We start from the raw sequence: 22,855 nt of genomic DNA, 5'->3' as shown, positions 1-22,855 counted from the left end.
CAATTTGTTTTAATTCACAAATATTTTTAACAAAATTAATTAAACAAATAAAAAAAATTATTAAGCTTAAAATAATATGTATAACTTTTTAGAAGTCAATCATGTTTTAGTATCAAAGATTCAAATAGAAAAAATGTTTAGCAATTTTTAAAATTTTCTACATTTTTAAAACTTTCTTTCGACGGTGTTTAGTTCTCAAATATAATTAAAATTAGTTAAAATTTTATATATTTTAAAATTATTTATTTTTACATAAAAAATAAGTAAAATAAATTTAAAATAACATATAAAAATAATTTATTCAAATTTAAATCTTTTTTTTTTTTTTTATCATTTTTATGTGTTTTTTTCCTTCTACTTTTCATCTCCATTTTTCTTTTCCTCATATTTTCCTTCAACCAACATAGCCAATAATTTCAGTTTTTGGAAGGAAAAATCTAAAGAGCTTGCCTTCAAGAATCATGCCCCAAAGGCACTAAAATTATGTTTGAAAGTGATTCTAAAAAACGTTTATAATATTTCTAATACTTGAATGATAAAAAATTTTAAATATTAAAATCGTTTTTTAAAATCACTATCAAACGGGTTATGAGGCCCATTGATAACCGATTTTACAAAGTTTGAGAATTTGAAATATTTTTAATCATGTATAATAATTTTGAGATAATTCTTATAAAAATAACTTAAAATAATTAAAAAATATTATTTAAAAAAACTTTATTTTATGTTTTTAATAACCTAAGAAAGCAAATGATTTTTGTGATTCCCCATTCAAGAGCAGCTAAAATATCACATAATAATAATAATAAAATTTAAACTGGGTTCATCCCTTAATCCATGAAAAAGAAGCTAAAAACAACGTAAAATACAACCCGAGATTTTATTCCTCCATTCAGTTCAAAAGAAAAAGAAAAGGAAAATACTTCCCAAGAAAATGAAACAAACAAATCTGTCACCAGTTCAGGTAAAATCGGATCACCCGATGGACGATGATGATGATGATGAATTACTCAGATAACAACATAACCGAAACCACCTAAAATACTAAGCAGCTTGACTTCTGCATCATTTCTTTGATAAAATTACATAAAAAAGTAATTTCTGGAGAAGGATATACCCCAAGAATTTAATTTAATTTACTTATATGATTAAGCCTGCAAAAAGCTCGCGTACTTGGCACCTAGGAAGAGCCTTTGGATACAGAGGAGGGAGTTTTTGGTAACCTCTGCATTCTCGTGGTTCATCAGTTTCATCACCCGCTCCTTCGCCTTGAGATCGTTTACAATGACCCTCCCTGCTGGATGGTACTGAATGAACTGTGACAGATCAAAGCACGCTACAGCCAGCGCCCTTGGGTCACTGGACGTGTCCAAAATTGTAATGAGGACCCTAAGAATCTGCAGGCAAAATGTCATATATTAGTTATGCATAAATTGCGATTTTTTAGAAGCATAATGATCTATGTGTAGTTTGGGAAAAACCCGAGTCTGCCATGCTGACAAAAGGGGGGTTGAAGTGACCTTTCTCTACAAATAATAGAAGTGTGGATGAAATGACATCCAATAGAGGACTTAGGCTTTGCTTTTCAGCCAAAACATGATAAGAGCATCTCTATCTACTCGTGCTTGAAGCTCAATTGGAGGTCAAGATTAGAGTGTGGTCCAGCAGAAAACAGCAGAAATCTAGTGACCAAGCAACAACCCCTAGCATACTTTCATTGATGAAGCAGAACGAGTTCCATGAACAGGGTATTTCATAGATGAAGCAAGAAGTCAAGATAGTTTCCAAACAGTTTGATAAATCAGGGAGTGGAGTAGTTGTTTCAGGCGGAATAAGAGGAAAAGAGTTCAGTTGTTCCTGTCAATTTGATTTGACTAATCCTCCATCCCTAAAATAGTAGTTTGTTCCTATGTCTCTTGTTCCAATGACCTACTTAACCTGAAAAGTCCCCAAATCCCCTTGAATCTAGCTATCAGTGATTTGGGTTCCAGGGTTTGAGGACCACGAGTTCCGAAACCAAACATAGTTGCCTACAAAATTTCCCGTAAAGGACATGCATTACCAAATTACACTGGAATGACATTCTCTATCAATTACTATTTTGTTTCAAGCTTTCTTATTTACATCCTTCTCGTGTCATGGATTGTCAGCAATTGATTTGGCTTTCGCATATTGATATTAACTGGTGGTGGAAAGGATTGCATTTTTATTCATATTACCAAAAAGTGAGGAGAAATTACTACATTAGACAAATGAACAGGTTACTAAGAATAATGCTTTTCATGAGTTGATGCACTACGTGCATGAATGCATGGTTGTTCAAAATGTTGCGATGTGGGGTGCGAGTCATGCAATCAACTTACAACTAAAATAATTGGTCCCTTGCATCGAGATCTACCTAACCTGGAAGAGGATCGAAAAGCACAAAGAGGACGTGTCATGAACCCATATTCTTTCAGAACTTTGTGTTTGCGCATAAGTGTAGGATGCGGAGGTCTGTGCTTGTATTATTTCTAGTTCGAACACATAAGAGCCTACAGCCACCGTTGACAGTTCTTAGTGTTTGTTATTCACAGACATGCATGTTCATGTCTATAGAGCGTGCACGTTGATGTGTGTTGTGTTGTGTAGGCATGTGTCTATATGTACTGCAATCGGTTCACACACATGGAAACCCATACACTTTTGGGAGGTCGATTGCACAATTACGAGAGGTCAATTGCACAATTAGGATTTTTCTATTCATTGAATGCTTCATATCATCAATGTTGTGCATGTAGAGCACACTGTCAATGAAGACATCACAGTTTAGAAGATAAAGCCACGAAGAAAGAACTCAGAAGGAGACAAAAATACCTGGAAATCATTCTCTTCAAAGTTACTAATGTTATCACGCCAGAACATGGGATCTTTGTGAACAGGGGTCCAGTCAAGATGGCCAAGGAGGACTTCTTGTTTGTACTTATCAAATGAGCTCAATTTCTTAATGTTAGCTTTCAGCCCTTCATCTAGTTGATTCAGAGCCTCCAACAGGTCCTGCATAAAATTCCAAAATCAATAAGAAATGATGATAGTGAAGAACACAGACTTGAGATATAACACATATAATTGAGTTTGACAGCCAAATGGAGTAGGTAACAGTCCCTCCTCTCAGTTCTAGTTTATGTGTCACCTGTTGCTATCTGCTTCTGTTGCCTCTCTCTACAATGGTCAGGGCTCCAAATGGTCAAGACCCTTTCATCATTGTTCACCTTATTTATGAAAGCAGTCTTATTTTCTATTTTTATTAACTCATTTCTGTATTTACAGAAGTAACTCAACACTTCTATTGTTTATATCAGAAAACCCCTTTGTTTCTTTTCTTTTTCTTTGTTTTTCTCTAATAGGAAAAACTTCTTATTTTCTTTTATACACAATTCTTTAGAAATAAATACCAGAAAAGGAGAAAAAACCAATAAGATACAAAGCAAGTCATTCTTTATGGTATCAAATGCTAGGCGATGAAGAAAAAATGAGTTCAAACAATGAGAATTACTGAAGAGAGAATTTTTAGATGGATGAAGAGTAACTCAAAATAAGATAGTATACGAAATGGGTAGGTACATGAGAAGGTAAGGATAGCAATAATTAAGGATAAAAAGGGAGAACATTATCTAAGATAGTTCAATCATGTGCAAGAAAGATGAACAACTGCACCAGCAAGGAGTCACTTTACTCAAATTAAATGTAAAACAAAGAGAAAGAGAAGCCCCAAGAAGAACTTGGATCAAGGCAATAAGAAAATACATGCTGTCCAATGGTTTAACAAACAAATGGCTCTATTATTTTAGTATCAGAGTCAAGGCACTTGCTAACTGTAATGTGATTTGATCATAGTAAATGTATGAATTCACATGCCATATAGGATGTAACAGACAATCGTTGAAATACTCAAGGATCAAAATTCCATCATCTCCCTTCTTTAAATTGATAGCTTAAATAAATAAATGAACAATAAACAGTAAAAAGAAGTATGAGCTTTCTGGTTTCTCTTACCTCATCACTCCATGCCTGTGCTTTCAGACTCTGAACAATTTGCAGCAGTCCAAGGTCTACCATCTGAGCACCAAACGCCCCCTTTGAAAGCAAGTTCTTAAGGGTCAAGACAACAACCCTGACAACCTAGAGGAAATCAACATACCCAACTTGTTGGGATCAGATGATATATGAATGTCCTTAGACAAGTAAAATTATGAATAAAGCCTAAATTTTTTTGGAATGGATGATATACATAGTTCCTTGTAGCTTGGGAACAATAAATAATCACAGTAGAGGTGAATGTAGAAAATAAAATGTGAAAAAAGCATTAACAATTAATTGCATATACACATCTTCTAGGAATAATATATAAAAATAGGCAGTTATAAGACAAAATTGATGAAAAGAAAATGAACTCAAGAGTACCAAAAGGCAGGGCATCACCTTTTCTTTTGTTGAACTCTTAACAACCTCTACTAGTCGTGGTAGGGTTCTAGAAGTAGCCAAGTACTCAATTGCAGGTTCATAATAAGATAAGAGCCAAACACAAAGACAAGTTTCATAAAGTAGCTGTTACAAAGAAGATATGCAGTCATTTTCAGTAACTTGGCTACGATGATTGGTTCTTACTTGTTAACCACCAATAATGACAAAAGCTACCTGGATAGATTGCTGAGTGGATGCTGGAGAAATTAAAGGGATAAGCAACTTCACCCCATCTGCTTGAACAAAGGAAGATCTGACCAAGGGTTCCTTCAGTAATGTTGCAAGGCAACTGATAGCAATGGCAATGCCACGGGTAGGATGTGAAGGCTTCTTTAGCTGCACATTACATTTGCCATCAGGACTGCAGTGTGATGACTAGCATAACCTAAGCAGAAAGGGAGAGATGCCAAAGGACATAACCCAAGTACATGAGGTATAAAAAGTCAAAAACCTAGAAGAGAATATATATATATATATATATATATATATATATATATATATATAGAGAGAGAGAGAGAGAGAGAGAGAGAGAGAGAGAGAGAGAGAGAGAGATGGATGGATGGTCGGATGGATGGATGAGAGCCATATCCTTTTAAACCAAAGTTAAGTAAAGCTATCAATAATATAAAACACATTTCTTTAAAGAGAGTATGCCTTAGTCATGTCATCATTGCCATTTAACAGTAGAAGACCCAGCCCCATAACAGGCATTTAAAAACTAAGCGACCATCTAACCAACAATTACCTAAGCAACTGACCAGCCTAGATAAACAACCTAGATCTAGACGCATGCAGAGCAACATATAATACTAAGCTGTATGCAAACCTGTGCACAAAGCCATTCCACCAATCCTCTCAACACATCGTCAATAGTAACGAATTTCTTCTTTGAGTTTGAGGATTCCCCATTAGAAAGAACACCATCCTGGGTTTTGGGCCTCGCACTGAAATTACATTTACAGATAGCAATTTATCAAATGTAGATTCCTCAAAAAAGTTAACACTCCATTATTTAGATAGGTCATGCATTAAGTACCTCACTATCAGAGCCAGTATCTTACAGCTCTTCTCTTGTACGAACCAATTACCTTTCCAAAGCAATCTGAAAGTAACAAAATCACAATTCTCTTAGTTTTCATTAAGTTGAGGAACATAAGAAATTAACTTGATCCAGTCAAGGGCACCTTAGTCATTCACAATTCAAATGAAGAAAATGCTGTAATCTACTGTTTGCATAACATAATTTTGACTTTCTGTGGCCTAGGAGCTTCTAGGCAACATAAAAAAACTCTGAACACCATACCAAAAGTCAACTCTACAAACTCATAAAGTATTGCTCATGTAACAAGTACAGCTGTTCTCACATTGCAGTAGAACCATAACAGGGTTTTTGAAATTAGCTTAAAAGTTTCTTAATGAAAGTGGCAAAATATTAGAAAGTGATAAATTTTTAGACTGGAAATATCATGGTTTAAATTCCATTTGGTAAGTGGACTAAAATAGGTTCTATGAGAGAAAGGATGTTTGCAAATGGCTTCTCATAGCCATGAACAAGCTTTAGGAAAGTAGCCTTACATCTGGGAAGAAAAGATGGTTGTAGTCATGTGCAGATTAATTGTTATGCAACCAACCCAAATTAAAATAAGAATGCATTGAGAAAGTGATGGGAAAAAACAAACAAGCTAAAACACCAAAGAGATAATTCTAATCTCATTCTGTCCCTCCAAAAGACAAGGGACAAATGAATTTCTATATTCATTTATGCTATGAATAAAAGGAGTTTCAAACACAATTACACAAAATTAACAAATTTTGCTTAGATACTTAACTTAAGAAAGGTTCATAAGTATCTTCATTAGCAAGAGACTTATCATGGAATAGTTTGGCTCTTTTTGGATTTGCTGCCCAAGAAATAAATAAACAATAGGCCAGTTAGTTACAAATTCTAATTTCACTTGCAACTTAAAGGCCAAAAATCTTCCACTTACCAGTTAGCATTTCATCAATCAGTGCCAGCACATATTCAACCGTTTCTTCCTTGAATATATCACGTAAAATGCTCACAAACACCCTAACATAAGCAGGACCATCCTGTCACAGACGCTTCCTCTAGTTAATATCAACTTAAAGCATTTACAAGACTCATTCTTATACTCCAATACAGAACAGTTCTCAACTATAATCCTAGTTAGGCATTAAAAACAGCTACTTAAAGTGAAAAATACTTCTAATTGAGGAATGTAAAGGTGATCAAGTAGGAAAAATGTGAACTTGAGTGTGTTTTGATCACCAAATGTGAAGCAATTACAAAACTGGCTCTTCTATCTGCAGTCTTTAAGTAGGTCGGTTTTCATAAATTTGTTTCAAAAATAAATTTGGACCATAAAAATGTTTCGGATTTCACAAAATTTCAACCTGATACCCAAATAACCCAAAATTTCCATCCCAATTAATAGAAAAATACATTGAAATAGCCCAAAAATTTCCAAACTCAGACTCCAAAATTTACTCAAATACCCAAATTTTCATCTGAGCAAACAGAAAATAATTGAAATTGCCAAAAAATTTCAAGTTCTGATTCTGAATTCGCCGTAGCCAAATGTACTCACTTTTCATGAAAATGAAAAGTTAGGGAAAAAGAAAAAAAAGAAAAAGAAAAGTTACATCATCAAGCAATACAGCTCTTTGACTCTCAGATCTGTTATCGTAACGCCTCAACAGCTGAAGACATGTTCCAGTTATTAGCTTCGTAGTCATGTACGTCTCCCATGGGATGTCCCTCTTCAGAACCTGCAATCAACAACCAAAATTGTTTACTGAAACACAACCAAAGACAGCAATTTATTCTCTATTCCTCTGCCACACTCCATCGGGAACGAAACAGCCCTCGAATCACGATAAATCATCACAATTTAGTTTCTTTCATTTTCCCTGGCAACCAATCAGAACTCAAATCTACATAAATCAAAATTACAAACGACACTTCCTCGGAAACCAAACGGAAGTTAAATCATAACAAGTCAAAACTTTAAATGCATTTTCCTTCTTTTTTTCCTGCACTTTCTCGGCAACCAAACAAAACTGAAATCATGACAAACCAAAATATTCAATTCATTTTCTTTTATTTTCCTGCATTTTATCAGGAACCAAATGGAACTGAGAAATCGTGATCCATTGAATATGTTGTGCGGATAACAACAATTAGGTTTAAAAAAAATATAGAAAAAATCATTTAAAAAAAAAAAAAAAACAAAGGAAAAGGAAAAGATGAGTGATTGGATCGCCGACCTGGTCAGTAGTGAGCTCGGCACGGTCCATTGAGAATTGAAGCTAAGAATTTAGGGTTCGGCTTCTTCCACACAGTGAATTCAGTGAAAATCTAGAGAGAGAATAAAGATTTTGAGAGAGAGAGAAAGGAAGGAGCGAGATATTGAGAATATTGGCGTTTTGCACATCAATGATTGAGGCCGGGCTTTGAATGGGCCTGGGCCTTGTTTTGGGCCTGGAAGAAACTTAGGCCGGTCGGGTTTGGTTTTTCATAGTACAACAACTTGGGTGGGCTCGACCCAACAGAACCCGATTTTGGATTGGGTTTAATTTACAGTTTGAATTTATAGTGCGTTTCACTGTATTTTTACTTCAAATGTTTTGAGTGAAACTGTATTTTTTTACAAGTATTTTTAGGAAAATAACCTATTAATTATTTATTTAAAAAATACGACAAGTGATTTTTCAAGTGATTTTAAAATTTTTTGAAGTTTTTCTTAGAAATTTATAGAATACCTTATTTTTTTTTTAAAACACTTTTTAGACAAAAAAAACGTTTTTAAAAATCACTACCAAATGAATTCTTAATATCATCCCAAATTAATATTTTAACTAGGGTTAGAGGTTAATTTGCAATCCACAACCCAAAATAAAACTCAGAACTCGAATTATATTAAGAATAACAGAGGAAAAAAATATCAACTTTAATTAAATTTAGATTACAAATTATTGTATAAGTGGATTTCACAGAGGTTCAAATTTGAATTAAATTGAGAATAAAGGAGGTGGGATTTAGTTAATTAATTAATTAATTAAATATAAAAAATATTAATTTGAATTAAGTTTGGACTAAAGGTTTATATAATTCAATTCCATTAATTTATTATATTAGATTATATTATATATGATGAATAGGGAAATTACTAGGAAGGGTCCTCTAATGGTACATGATGGTCTTCTGTTGGGAGTTTGGATTACATGAGGAAGTCAACCATTCTCAGAAAGTTGTTTGTTTCTACGACCATCCACCAGGTATGCTATTTATGATGCAAAGCATACACGACGACTTGTCTATCTATTACTTTTTAAACCGAAAAGAATTCTATGTTTGACTAGTGAACAACAATAATTAATATAAATGGTAATCTTAGTAATAAAAATTAAAAAAAAAAAAAGAAAGAAAGTAATAAATAGTAAAAAAATTTCAAACCCACCATTAACATGATTCTCTTGGCAGGTAGGGGGAGGGGATTCTCTTGGCAGGTAGACAAAAAGGTTCACCCTAAAATTCCGGGGGGAGGAGGAATATAATGATCAAAGATGAATTTTATTTCTATCTTTAACAATGCTCCATTTAGTTGTATGTGTTACATCCTAAGATCCACTTTAATGTAATAATAGTTGTTTTATACCTCAAACCGAAATAATTGTTTAAACTAAAAATTAGTCACTTTTTTTTTTTTTTTTAAATATTCAAATAATAACTATACCCTTTCACTACAAGCCAAGTGTTGTATTTGTCCACTTCTCGATTTTCATTAAATTTAGTTTTATAAATCTATTTCACTCCAACCTTCTTTTCTCCCTTAGGTAATTTCGTCAATTCCTAAGTGTCATTTTTGTTAATTGCTTCCGGTTCCAGATCCATGGCTCTCCACAATTTTTCACTCTTCACAACATTTTCAAAGTTAATAGGATTAGTAGTTGCAGACATGGAATGAAATAATAAATAATAATAAATAAAAGAAGAAAATGATAAAATATAGAAAAAGGAAAAGGGAATGATATTTTTATCTTTTTATCCATCATGAATTTTGGACTAATTTTCAAAGTTTTCAATTCTTTAACAGGGTTACATATTTGAACCCCCTAACACATAATTCTCCTTTGTTTTATTATCATTATATTCAATCAGAAAAACATTTAATGACTTCTTCAGTTTGCATGAACTCGCTGTCCAGAGGGGGTAATTCAGAAGTGATCGAGCTTGAGCTTGCATTTGGATCGATATTGTGGTTGAGATGAAAGGGTTGTGTGGTATGTGGCTGATCCCCGGTACTTCTCCCAAGCTCCTTCTTCTTCAAATGTTCGTGCCAACGGTTTTTGACATCATTATCGGTTCGCCCAAGACGATCTGCTATCTTTGTCCATCTGCAACACAACACAAACTCCTCAAACCGATCAAATCATCATATCATATGTTAATGGAAAAGTATGAGGTTGATTCTCATTACCTATTCCCATGGCGTGACTGGAGGTCGATGATGAACTTGTCTTCCTCTTTGGAGAACTTCCCTTTCTTGACATAGGGATCCAGATGGTTCTTAAACCTCTCCCAACAACTCTTACCACTCCTGCCCAGCTCTGTCCGCTCTGCGATAGCTGGCCAAGATAGATCCAAATTTGTTCTTCTACATTCAAAGAGCACCCAGTCTTCTACTTCGTCCCATCGTGGCTTCTTCTGTCCTGCCATCAAGGAATTCCCTGCAAAGATGGAAAAAATTAACCCAATAATTTTTTCATGAAATATACTTCAATAAAAATAAATACAGTAACCAGGGAGCGCCATTGAAAGCAAGCTGTCAAGAGGAGATTGAGACCTGGAAGAAACAGAGTGATTAATTGATATCCAGTGCTTGGCTGAAGCTTGCTTAATATGTATAGAGGTTAGTTTTGTGAGGCAAATTTATAAAAAAAAGAGTGCTCGTCGGTTCATGAACCTTTTGAGGAGAGGTAAGCCAGGCCATTGTCACCCAGGATATACCTTTAGCAAAGTCTTGATCAAATTTAATCAGCATGGCTTTTTCACTAAACGACTCCAAGCGGGACTACTTAATTGAAGATTTGTCCACCAAGATGGGTAACAAATTCAACGTATGGAAGGACGTGATTGGACTCACAAAGACTGGAAAATCATTAACGAGATTTTTAACGGCCAAGTTGTTCCTTACTGCACTTTTGCATTTTCCTGTTTTCACTATCAGTCCTATGCTCTCAAAAGTCCTCTTCAATATCAATTTCATTATTGATATTAATATAACGTGTCTTTCTGCCACATGGGATTTGACATGTAGTAGAAAAAGATGGTGCCAAATCTACTAGATGTTGACTCTCAAATCCTCTACTATGCTTCACTTGATTTACCTCAATATTATGTCAATCTTCTATCATTTCTTTGCATTCCTCTAACAAAAGTTTGAGTTAATTATTTCCTTCATCCGAGAAAGTACATCAAATTCACCCCAATTTTAACAAACTTTAAAAATTTTAAACTCTTCTCATTCATGCTTTCATTCAAAACCAAATTTGGGTTTTTAAAAAGTCGGGAAATAAAGGGGTAAAAATTGTCAACGAAGCGCATGATGGAGTGCTACTGTCAGTATTCACATTTATTTATTTATTTATTGCTTTGTAAATCAAAGAGAATTCCATGTTTGACTAATGAACCACAGTAACAGGGAGAAGCTAATAGCAAATGCCTTTGTATGGTTCTGAGATCAATCAACAACCTCTCAGCATGCACGTGGCCAACAAAAGTAGCAAGAGAAAAAGAAAAGACAAAACTGATCATTGTATGGTTCTGAGAAAAAGAAAAAGAGGGAAATTTTTTAATGGAAAACTGACGCCAACGGACTTAGTTTAATCACTTAGTACTGTTTATAATACACCCAAGTCATTCAACTATCATAAATTATTTCATGTATTAAATATGAATTTTATAAATATATATTTATTATTAAATTATATCAAATATTATTCAATAATAATATTATAATATTTGATTAAAATATATTTAATATTAAAATTATAATTATAATTCATTTAATTCAATTGTATTAAATGATATAAAATGAATGATAATATATATATAACAAGGGGAAGCTTAGTGTAGTGGCTCGGTTAATTGGGTGTTCAATTCCCCTCAATATTGGAAAATTTTTGAAGTTTGACCACCCTACCTGTGTTGACTTGCATTGACAGGTCAAAATATTGCTACAATAGGTGAAAATTTGATAAAATGTCGATAAAAGTCGAAAAATCAATGAAATTCCCGATAAATTATCGAAATATTGAGGTAACAATATTCTGAGGTCCACTGAAACTTGATATTTCACAATATTTTAATCACTACACTTCTAATTGTATTTTTATTTTTAAAAACAAATATAAAGGAAAGATTCAATGAGTTTTTCAACAATCTTTTACTAATCTTTGGTGGTACCATTAGAAGAACAGGATGGTGATGAGTTACAAGTATTGATTTCTCATTTAAAATTGTTTTTTTTTTTTAAATTCAAAATCAAATAAATTTGTGTAACTTTATCTTTTAAATTTTCTTTCAAATTAAAAAGAAAAAAAACACTGACTTTCACAATTGTTTTAAATGTTAAGGTTTTTCTTCTTTTAAAAAAAAAGTTTAAAAACAAATACTCAATTGAGCAAATATTTAATTTTTGTTAATTTTTATTTTAAAGTTTTTGATCTCTTGATATTTTTAAAATAATGATCTCAAGTTTTTTTTTTCTAAAAAAAAGAAATATTTTTCCCAATTTCCCATAAAAGTATTAAATTTGAAATAAATTCCATCACACATCAGTGTTTGTTACAAATGCTTCTTTATCAAAATGACAATGACCAACATAGAACATTAGACAATGTCAATTAAATAAATAAAAAGAAAAAATTATATGTAAGCTTTTTGTTATAATCTAATTATAATGAATTAAGAAAACTATAGACATTCAAGTCAAAACTTACATCAACATAAATGTACCTTTTCACTGTTTTGATCAAATTTTTAATTTCATAAAATTTTGATTATGTAAATTGTCTTCTAATTTAGATATTAATGAAGTTAGAATTTATTTCATAAAATTGATTAATTACCATGATATTGTGTAATTAATCTTTATCTAAATTAAATAATAATAGTTCAAAGTAATATAAGTCTTATGGCTATCTCGTGAACTTGGTAATTATTTACTTTAATTTAACAATAATATTTCTAAATAATCTGAAAATTCTCTATATATATGATACTTTCAATTCTTAAAAATAAAGTTCAAGATTCATAATACAATTAAGATAATTTGAAAGGTAGAAATTGAGAAGGAGCTCCTCAAGAAAGCTTTGAAATATTGAAAGAAGGTTTTAAGTTCTCTTTGAATCTTTGAAATCTCTTTAAAAAATATTTAGTTTCTACAAAATATCTAATTGTCAATTTCTTTTTTCTAAAAACCCTTTTTCCTCAATAATCAAGTCCTTCCCATGTCGTGAAACACACAACCAAACAAAGAGGATGATCCTCTTGTTGGAAAAATAAAATTCAATGCCTTATAGATTTTTCGGAAAACTATGTTGTCATGTTCCTAGATTGATGTTATTAGAAGGAAGAATCATCAACCAGACTAATATGATTGAGACTTATTTTAATGTATGTGATATTTATTAAACTTTCTTGGAGAGAAGATAAAAAATTAACTGAAAGGGGGTTTGTCGTGTTCTATATAAAAATCATGAGTTCTTTTTGACTCGAGCATTTCTTTTCAAGAGCTCCTTGGCTGGGAAGGGAGATACATTATACCAACAGCCCAGGCTTTTGTGGTGGAATGGATGTTTTTTACAGTAAGGCAAAAAACTCGTCTTCATGGCCGGTCTTTAGAATATGTTTAATCAATGTAATAATTTTTTACTAAAGCATGACAATGCTTGAGCATGAGGCCATGTTCAAGGACAAGCTTTGCTGCCTCAAGCATACATGAAAGAGAATCTCAGCTCGTGGGTAACGAAGTGTATCAACAGAAAACGCTGCTGCAAAAATATGTATTAGTTAGGCGATTAGATTTTTAAATTGGGATCATTTTATCCTTTTAATCAATTAATTCATAATAAAAACTAATTAAAATGGTAACAATACAATTAATACATAAAATATTCTAAGGGCTTGAACCCATATGGGATCACATCAGAACTTCATCAAAGCATGGTAATTTGGACAAGGGAGAAGGGGATTAGGAGGGCTACATGTATACTTGCATGCATCCCACTACTATTTTTAACCTAAAAACCAAACGGAAAATAACGTACATACAACTTGCATTATCAAGTGCTTGGCTGGTGGTGCACCAAATTAAGCAGACAGAGAGTGTTATATGTATATAAATATATATATATATATATATATATATATATATATATATATATATATATATATATATATATATATATATATTGTTGGTTAAAAATAAAGTGTAAGAAGAGTTACACTTTTGAAAAATAACTTTTGAAAATAAAGTGTAAGAAGGGTTATACTTTTAATGTGTGAATTAAACACATGATTAAGTTTTGGAATGTTACAAAACTTAAGAGGTATTTACACATATGATTAAGTTTTGAAATGTTACAAAACTTGAAAGGTTAAGGAAGACAATGAGTCTTCTCATCTTTGTAACTTTATAAAACTTAAGAGGTTAAGTGTAAGAGAGTTACACATTTAAGATTAAATCATGTTTAATGTGTGAATTAAACATATGATTTAATTTTTGAATGTTACAAAGATGAAGTGTTTTGAGGAAGACAATGAGTTTTTTCTCATCCTTGTAACCATTTTTCAACCCTAAGAGTGCTTTATATGACTTTTCTTCTTTTTGAAATCTTATCCAGAAAAGTGAAAAGGCTTGATCAACCCCAAGACTATTTCCATTAGTTCCCTAAAGATTTCTAGAAGTGGGAGGAAATAGAGTCTTTGGACAAAGTTCCAAGAACTTGTTTGAGCCTTTCTTGTGTTCTTCTTCTTGTTGTTCTTATTTTGTAACTTTGAGAGTTTTATTGTATTAAAGTGAGTGTTTCTTTTCTCCATTGTATCCAAAATTTTCAAACAGAGAGTTCATGGGTGATTTGGGCAGTGGCCACTTCCGCTGCGGGAGAGATGGGTGCAAGGAGAATGTGAAGACGGCGGCACAGGAGCTCTCTCATGGCGAACCCTTATTTCATGAACAGGGGTATGATGGGAAGATCAAAACCAAAAAGAAGACAACTTCTGCTATTCATAGTAAGGAGAGAGGAATGACGAAGTAATGAATAACAACAAAAGAGTAAGTGCATTTTTATAGAAAGTAATGAATAACAACAAAAGACTAAGGTGGTATTTGTTTTTTTACTTAATTGTAAATATAACCTTAATGTTAAATATAGGTTGTTTGTTTTTGTAGTATTTTATTTCTATTAAGTATTAAAAAGTAAAAAAAATCAATATGTTATTTTTTTTTTTTTAGAAAAAGCTATATATTTTGGCTTTTTCTATTTAGTAAAAAGTTTATAACAAGTCATGAAAAAGTAGAAAAACAAACAATTTAAATTCTAAAACTAAATTGTTTTCAGCAAAAAGCCAAAAAAACAAACACCACCTAAGTGTGTTTTTATAGGAGAAAGTAATGAATAACAACAAAAGAGTAAGTGCGTTTTTAGATTAAAGTTTGTACTGGGCCCGTTGCTTTCGTCAAATTACATCGAATTCAACCTAATTTGCAGGAAATCACGGAGATGGAAAGAGTCATGGGATGAGGGTCTTGGGTGGTGTGGTGGTGGAGTGAGGGAGGTGGGAGGGGAGGATGCAGTAGGTGGGGATGTGGAAAATGGTGGGAAAAAGATGTTCAAATTGATAAATGATAGTTTTTTCATTCGTTCATATACAGAGTATATATAAAGGGTAATCGTCATTCTAAGAATGGGAAAGAATGATACAAGGAAATAATGATATAAGGAAATAACAATTAATATCCTAATATTTCAACTTTCCTAATATCTCAATATTCATAATATCTCAACTTTCCTAATATCTAAACACTAAATGATATAAGGAAATAATGATATAAGGAAAGCATTCCTAATATCTCAACACTCCCCCTCAAGTTGGTGCATAGATGTCACACATGCTCAACTTGTCTAAAAATTTTGAGAACACTTGACTTGAGACAGCTTTGGTAAGGATATCGGCCAATTGATCTTCTGATCGAATCTTAGGCAATTCCACAATCTTATCATCCAACTTTTCCTTAATGAAGAATCTATCCACCTCGACATGCTTTGTACGATCATGTTGTACTGGATTATGAGCAATGTCACATGCGGCTTTATTGTCACAAAACAATCGGATTGGTTGCCTAGATAGGTAACCTAAATCCTGTAAGAGGAGTCTTAGCCATAATGCCTCACAAAGTCCTAGAGCCATACCTCTAAATTCCGCTTCTGCACTTGAACGAGCGACGACATTCTGCTTCTTACTTTTCCATGTCACAAGATTACCACCTACAAAGGTAAAGTAACCAGATGTAGATCGCCTATCATCCACTACACCGGCCCAATCAGCATCAGTATATACTTCTATACTTTGATGATCAACATTTTTAGCGAACAAAATTCCTTTCCCAGGAGCATTCTTCAAATACCTCAAAATACGTATGACTGCATTCATATGTTGCTCTCCAGGATTATGCATGTATTGACTCACTACACTCAATGCATAAGCAAGATCTGGTCTTGTATGAGCTAAGTACATTAATCTCCCCACAAGTCTCTGGTATTTTCCCTTATCGGTTGATACTTAATTAGGCTCAACACACAATTTCAGACCTTCTTCTATTGGTGTATTAATAGGTTGACATCCCGACATTCCAGTCTCCTGTAAAAGATCTAAGGCATACTTTCTTTGAGACAGAAAAATTCCTTCACTTGATCGAGAAACTTCAATCCCAAGAAAGTATTTTAGAGGACCTAGATCTTTCATTTCGAATTCTCTAGATAGATAATTTTGCAGAGCTTTTCTTTCTTCAGGATCATTTCCTGTAACTACCATGTCATCCACATATATGATGAGTGTCGTAATCTTACCATGTTGCTTTTTCAGGAACAAAGTGTGATCTGAATTACTTTGACGATAGCCAAAAGCTCTCATTGACTTTGTGAACCTTCCAAACCATGCTCTCGGGGATTGCTTCAACCCATACAATGACTTCTTCAATTTGCACACCTTCTGACATTGCTTTTCTGACACCATGCATCCTGGTGGAAGATCCATATATACTTCTTCAGATAACTCGCCATGCAGAAAGGCATTTTTCACATCAAATTGTTGTAATGGTCAATCTAGGTTTGCAGCTAAAGACAGTAATACTCGAACTGTGTTGATCTTAGCTACAGGTGCAAATGCCTCTGTGTAGTCAATTCCATAAGTTTGAGTGTACCCTTTTGCTACCAGTCTTGTTTTAAATCGTTCAATACTACCATCTGCCTTGTACTTCACAATATAGATCCAACGACACCCAACTGGCTTCTTTCCTGGTGAACATTTTACGAGTTCCCATGTTTCATTCTTCTGCAATGATTTCATCTCTTCATTCATGGCTGCTTTCCACCTTGGATCAGCTAAGGCTTCCTGCACACTGTTAGGAATAGCTAAAGTAGATAATTGATTTACAAATGACTTATTTGATTCAGACAAACGATGGTTAGACACATAGTTGCTCATGGGATATTTGACTTTGGTAGACAATTCAGGGTCATATGTGGGTTTAGGAATACCTCTATTATAACGGTGTGGTAACCGTTTCATGAATGGATCAGGTTCCAAATTAAGAACACCCTCAACAGACGACGATTGGTTTGGTATTTCAGTGAAGACATCTTCGGACCCAAATTGTTGACCACTCATATCCAACTCACCCACTTCCTGGTTCACTAGTTCAGATTGTCTAGATTCATCTTCCTCAGAGATATGATAATCATAATCGAGAGTTTGAATTTCTTTATGGTACTCCCCCTGAAGTTCAGACTCAGATGAAAAATACATCGAATCTTCATGAAACACCACATCCATTGTAATATACATTTGTCGAGTTGGAGGATGGTAACATCGATATCCCTTTTTGTGCAATGCATATCCAACAAACACACATTATAATGCATGAGAAGTTAACTTGGTGCGTTGGTGCTTGTGTAGATGCACAAATGCCACGCAACCAAAAACACGAGGAGGCAGATTTGGGACGGTTGGGGCAACTACAGCATTAGTAAGAGCTTGGAGAGGTGTTTGAAAGTTAATTGAGCTAGAAGGTACCCGATTGATCAAGTATGCGGCAGATGTGATTGCTTCTCCCCAATAAGATATCAGTGTTTTTGCTGCTATCAAGGAAGCACGAACAACCTCTAACAAGTGCCGATTTTTTTGTTCAGCGACTCCATTTTGTTGGGGTGTATTGGAACAAGTAGTTTGATGAATGATGTCATGTCCTTCCAAATACTTTTGAAGATCAGAACTTTGATATTCTCCACCATTATCACTACGCAGAACCCGAACCTTTGCATTGTACTGAGTTTCAATCACTTTATGAAATTTTTGAAACAACAAGTTCACTTCATCTTTGGTCTTCATCAAGCATAACCATGTCATTCTGGTACAATCATCAATAAAAGTAACAAACCAACGTGAGTCACTCAAAGTTGGGACTTTGGATGAGCCCCAAACATCAGAATGTATAACCATAAAAGGAAACAGACTTTTATTTAAAATTAACGGAAACGAAGCATGATGGCTTTTAGCCAATTCACAAATATCACAACGAAAACCAGAAATATCAATCTTTGCAAACAAACTAGGAAACAATTTTTTTAAATAACCAAAGGAAGCATGTCCCAGACATCAATGCCACAACCAAATTTCAGATTTTTTCTTCTCCCCCTCAGATCCATCTACCATCAAGGCTTGTTGTAACTTATTTGAATCCTTTGACTGCAAGTCCAAGTAATAGAGTTTTCCCCGCTTAATAGCACAACCAATCGTCTGTCTTGTTTGGATGTCCTTAATCACACAAAATTCAAACCAAAAAATGACAATACGAGATAAGGCTGCAGTGATTTGAGAAACCGAAAAAAGATTGTAATCTAAAGATGGAACAACTAAAACATAATCCAAATTCAAAGTATCAGTAAGAGTTAAGGATCCTTCCCTAATGACTGGGGTTGTGTTACCAGTGGCTGTGGAAACAATTTTTTGTGAGGAAGGTCTAAGGGGTGAAACCTGTCTAGAATCAAAAGTCATATGATCTGTAGCACCAGAATCAATTATCCATGCACTATTAATAACAGGTGTAAAAGTATTTAAAAACTTACCACCATGATCTGTAGCGGCTACCAATGCAGAGGCTTTCTCAGCAACATTAGCCTCTGTTTTTATTTCGGTAACAGTTGCAGTCGAGGTTTTCTTGGAATCCTTCTTCCGTTGATCACGATTATTATCATTAATAACAAAGTGTTGATAACCTAAACATGATCTAAAGGTCCATGGTTCAAACCCTCGGTTCCTCATTTTTTTCCTGATCATACCAAGAGTCGTTGCTTTGAAATTGTGGGATATCCAGACTGGTGGGATCAGTCTTATTGTAGTGAGTGCATTTGAAGGTTGACTTATCAATATTAGGGTTTGTCTTAGGATGGTTGATCGCTGTCGGACTACCATAGCAACAAAATATCCAGGATTTCAGTTCCATGGCTCTGATACCATGTTCAAATTAATAAATGATAGTTTTTTCATTCATATTTTCATTCGTTCATATACAAAGTATATATAGAGGGTAATCGTCATTCTAAGAATGGGAAAGAATGATACAAGGAAAGAATGATATAAGGAAATAACAATTAATATCCTAATATCTCAACTTTCCTAATATCTCAATATTCATAATATCTCAACTTTTCTAATATCTAAACACTAAATGATATAAGGAAATAATGATATAAGGAAAGCATTCCTAATATCTCAACAAAAGAGAGGGAATGGGTAAAGGGAGAGATAAAACAAGAAAATGGGAAAAGAGTCAAAAGACTGATGTTGGTGAGAGAGATAGCGGGGAAGGGGAAAAGATGGGGTAGTGGTAGACTGGTAGGTGGTTATGACTTATGAGGTTTTCATTTTTTTTTAATACTGGATCAGATGTCAACCAATGGCCTTTCCGGTTTTCCTTAATTGAATCGCTTAGGTTTCGAACTGGGCACGAATCGTCTGAACTAGCGGACATGACTTTGATTGTTAGGCTCTAGACATGCCTTTCCTTGGATGAGTAATGAAGCATTTAAAGACCTTGTCACCGTCCGATGTGGGCATGATGATATTAGTTTAAAGATAAGTCTATGAACTGATAAACATAGCAAACAAAAACAACATATTCTTTTTTTAAAAAAATTATAATATTAAATAAAAATAATATAATATTTTTTAAATTTTAAAAATTATTTAAAATTAAATAATTAAATTTTCTTTCATTTTCAACCTATTCACATTTAAATATTATATATATATACATATTTAATAAAATTTAAAATTTTAACACTTTTATACAAATTAGATAATACCAAAGATAAAAATAAATATTATTTATCTTTCATTTATTTATATAGATTTAAATTTTTTTATAATTATTTTAAAATGTAATAATATATAAATTATATATTTATAATGTTCAAATAGTATGGATTCTATTGGTTCGATCACTGAACTTTGGATTGGTAATTTTTTCAATTTAATGATTAGTTCGGTTTTTAAAACATTGTTAAAAGAAATGATAAACCAATAATCCTTTTTTTATTGTGACTCATATTTGCCTTGTTTTATTCAAAATTTATAATAATATCTTTAGTTATATTTACAAAAGATAAAATCTGATTGTAACGAATTAAAAAAACTACAGAATGGTTAAGTAAAAACTTACCTTAAAAGTGAATGTATTTTTTCACTATTTTGATCATTTTAAAAAAATTTAATAAAATTTTGATTACATAAATGGTCTTACCATTCTAGAAATTAATGAAGTTAGAGTTTATTTCCAAAAATATACTTATAAATAATTAAAGTTTTTTTTTAGAAATTTAAATGATTAAGATTCGATTCTTATAGGGTGATTGGTATGAAATCGAATATATAATAACGGACTTAGAATTTAATTTTTCTTAGATTTGTATAAGAAAAAAGTAATGCAGAATTAGAACTTACTTCATGAATTGAGTACCATAAAATTGATACTAATGGAATTAGAATTTGATTATGCAAGTAATTACTACAAAATTAATGCTAATAAAAACAGGATTTTATAGTGTAAATTGTATATTGTGGTGTTAATATTAGAGACATTAAGGTTCATTTCTATAAAGATGGTTGTTCCAAATTCCTAGGGCTTTCAAGACCTGGGCAAGGCTGATTTGATTTGCAGAGTCTCTGATTATAATTTGGGTTGATTTGGGCTTCATTTATTTGTATGGGCTTTGGGCTCAGTTTTGAGTTTAAAGTCTAATTTGGACTTAGTTCATGGGTTTGGGTTAAATCATTGATGGAGAATATGTCCTTGTTTAATTTGGGCTTTCTCTTGGGTTATTTGGAGTGGTCGAATTGGAATGAGCTTGATCCCCCCTGCAACATTGTCACGTCCAAAACCATTCCAAGGGCATGACAGTCATTTCATACCTCTAAGGCTCAAAGTGGAAACAACATAAATATTCATATTGTAATTGGAAATACAAAAACTCCTAAAATTGATGATCATGTCAAAATTTTTTTCTTCCACTTCAATAAAAATAAGAATATAAATAAATCCTCACTAGTTTCTTCATTTTGATAACTATTAGAAACATATATTAATACTTAAGATCGGAATCCATTGCAAAAAAAAATAAAGAACATAAAGAAATCAAGAAAAAATCGTACCACATGAGTCTCTCTAAAAAGTTAATCAAAGAACATGGACCTTCATCACTTAGAATACTGCAACCTTATTTTCTTTTTTTTTCTCTACCACTTTTCACCAATATACCAAAACTCAAATGCTATTTATATTTGAGCCTAGTGAATACCTAAATAAAAATAGCCCATGGACTTAGAAAACTTTTCATGGGTTGAATAAAACTTATCTCAACAACTTTGTCTACATCGTCCACCTCTCTATACAACTCTCTTACCATCCCTACCTAGTCCACATGACATAAAACCCTTGATTAAAAAGTAGTTTACCCAAGCATTAATGATATTTAGAGAGAGGTGAAATTCAATTCAAGCAAGCTAATCCCTTGTTTTTATGCATATTTGCCATTAATGAAAATGAAGCTTTTTAATTTTGCTTCCATGGATAAATAGAAAGAAATCTCATTTTCTAATGAACATCCTTTTTATCTAAATTATCTATGGTGGTTGATTTTATTTTGTGAAGTTATTTTTTATTTTTTATTTTTATTTTTTTTAAAAAAAATTGCTTTAGGTCCAATGACATTAAGTTACGAGATATCTTGTTTTACCCATTTTTTTAATTACTAGGTGAACATATGTCATGCCCGATAGGATGCAGATATTTCACTTCTAAATAATAAATTTAGAATATAAAAACTAAAATTAATCTATGCATTTGTTTCTTATACTCATATAGATTTTTGTTTAATTCTTGTCTCGACCAAATTGTTTAAATCCAAAATTTATTATGGTAACTCTAGATTTTAGATCATTTAATATTTAAAAATTAATTTTAATTTTTTATAATTAGTAAAAATTTGTATTATATTCTTTAAATTAGTAATACAAATATTAAAATATTATTTTATTCATTAAAAAAATTATTTTTGCATTAGTCATATGTGGTATAGGTAGAGTTGGCCGTGATGAAGATTGAGTTTGATTATTTTAAATAAATGAACTTTGTAAATTATTTTTTTACCATAATGAAATAATTTAAATTAGATTTGAGAATTTTTCATAGATATATTCATTATTAAACAAATATTAATGTGAAATAAATTATTTCCTTTAAATAATTAAAATTAATTAAAATAATATATAAAATGATATAATATACTAACAATTCAATTAAGAATATGATATTAATCAATGAATAATATTTAAAGATATCAAATATATTATCCAATAATATTTGATTTTATACATAAATTAAAATTTATTATTGTAATTATAGAGATGTAGATTTTAATGTTTGAAAATTGATTTTAATAATTAAATTGTATTTGGTTCGAACAACATTTTCTAGTTTTAATTTTC

At 32.3% G+C, this 22,855-nt stretch overlaps 2 protein-coding genes across 2 annotated transcripts; both read right to left on the bottom strand.

Annotated features, from left to right (window-relative positions):
- Positions 1 to 850: 850 nt before the first annotated feature.
- LOC117934048 (V-type proton ATPase subunit H) lies at positions 851 to 7,924 on the bottom strand. Its single transcript, XM_034855638.1, has 11 exons — positions 7,792 to 7,924; positions 7,168 to 7,293; positions 6,492 to 6,594; positions 6,332 to 6,404; positions 5,540 to 5,605; positions 5,330 to 5,447; positions 4,678 to 4,839; positions 4,462 to 4,587; positions 4,036 to 4,161; positions 2,857 to 3,036; positions 851 to 1,397 (listed from the first exon to the last, which is right to left on the bottom strand). The coding sequence occupies exons 1-11, from the start codon at positions 7,819 to 7,821 to the stop codon at positions 1,149 to 1,151; spliced, it is 1,359 nt and encodes a 452-aa protein (XP_034711529.1). The 5' UTR covers positions 7,822 to 7,924; the 3' UTR covers positions 851 to 1,148.
- A 1,753-nt stretch (positions 7,925 to 9,677) lies between these two features.
- Positions 9,678 to 10,339, bottom strand: LOC117933894 (protein ODORANT1-like). The gene is made up of 3 exons (XM_034855468.1): positions 10,321 to 10,339; positions 10,005 to 10,254; positions 9,678 to 9,921 (listed from the first exon to the last, which is right to left on the bottom strand). Exons 1-3 carry the CDS (start codon positions 10,337 to 10,339, stop codon positions 9,678 to 9,680), a joined length of 513 nt encoding a protein of 170 aa, XP_034711359.1.
- Positions 10,340 to 22,855: the final 12,516 nt, after the last annotated feature.

Source organism: Vitis riparia, chromosome 16, assembly GCF_004353265.1.
Source record: "Vitis riparia cultivar Riparia Gloire de Montpellier isolate 1030 chromosome 16, EGFV_Vit.rip_1.0, whole genome shotgun sequence".
NCBI lineage: Eukaryota > Viridiplantae > Streptophyta > Magnoliopsida > Vitales > Vitaceae > Vitis > Vitis riparia.
Note: the sequence above shows the minus strand (reverse complement) of the source record. Positions and strands in the feature narration are given on the sequence as shown.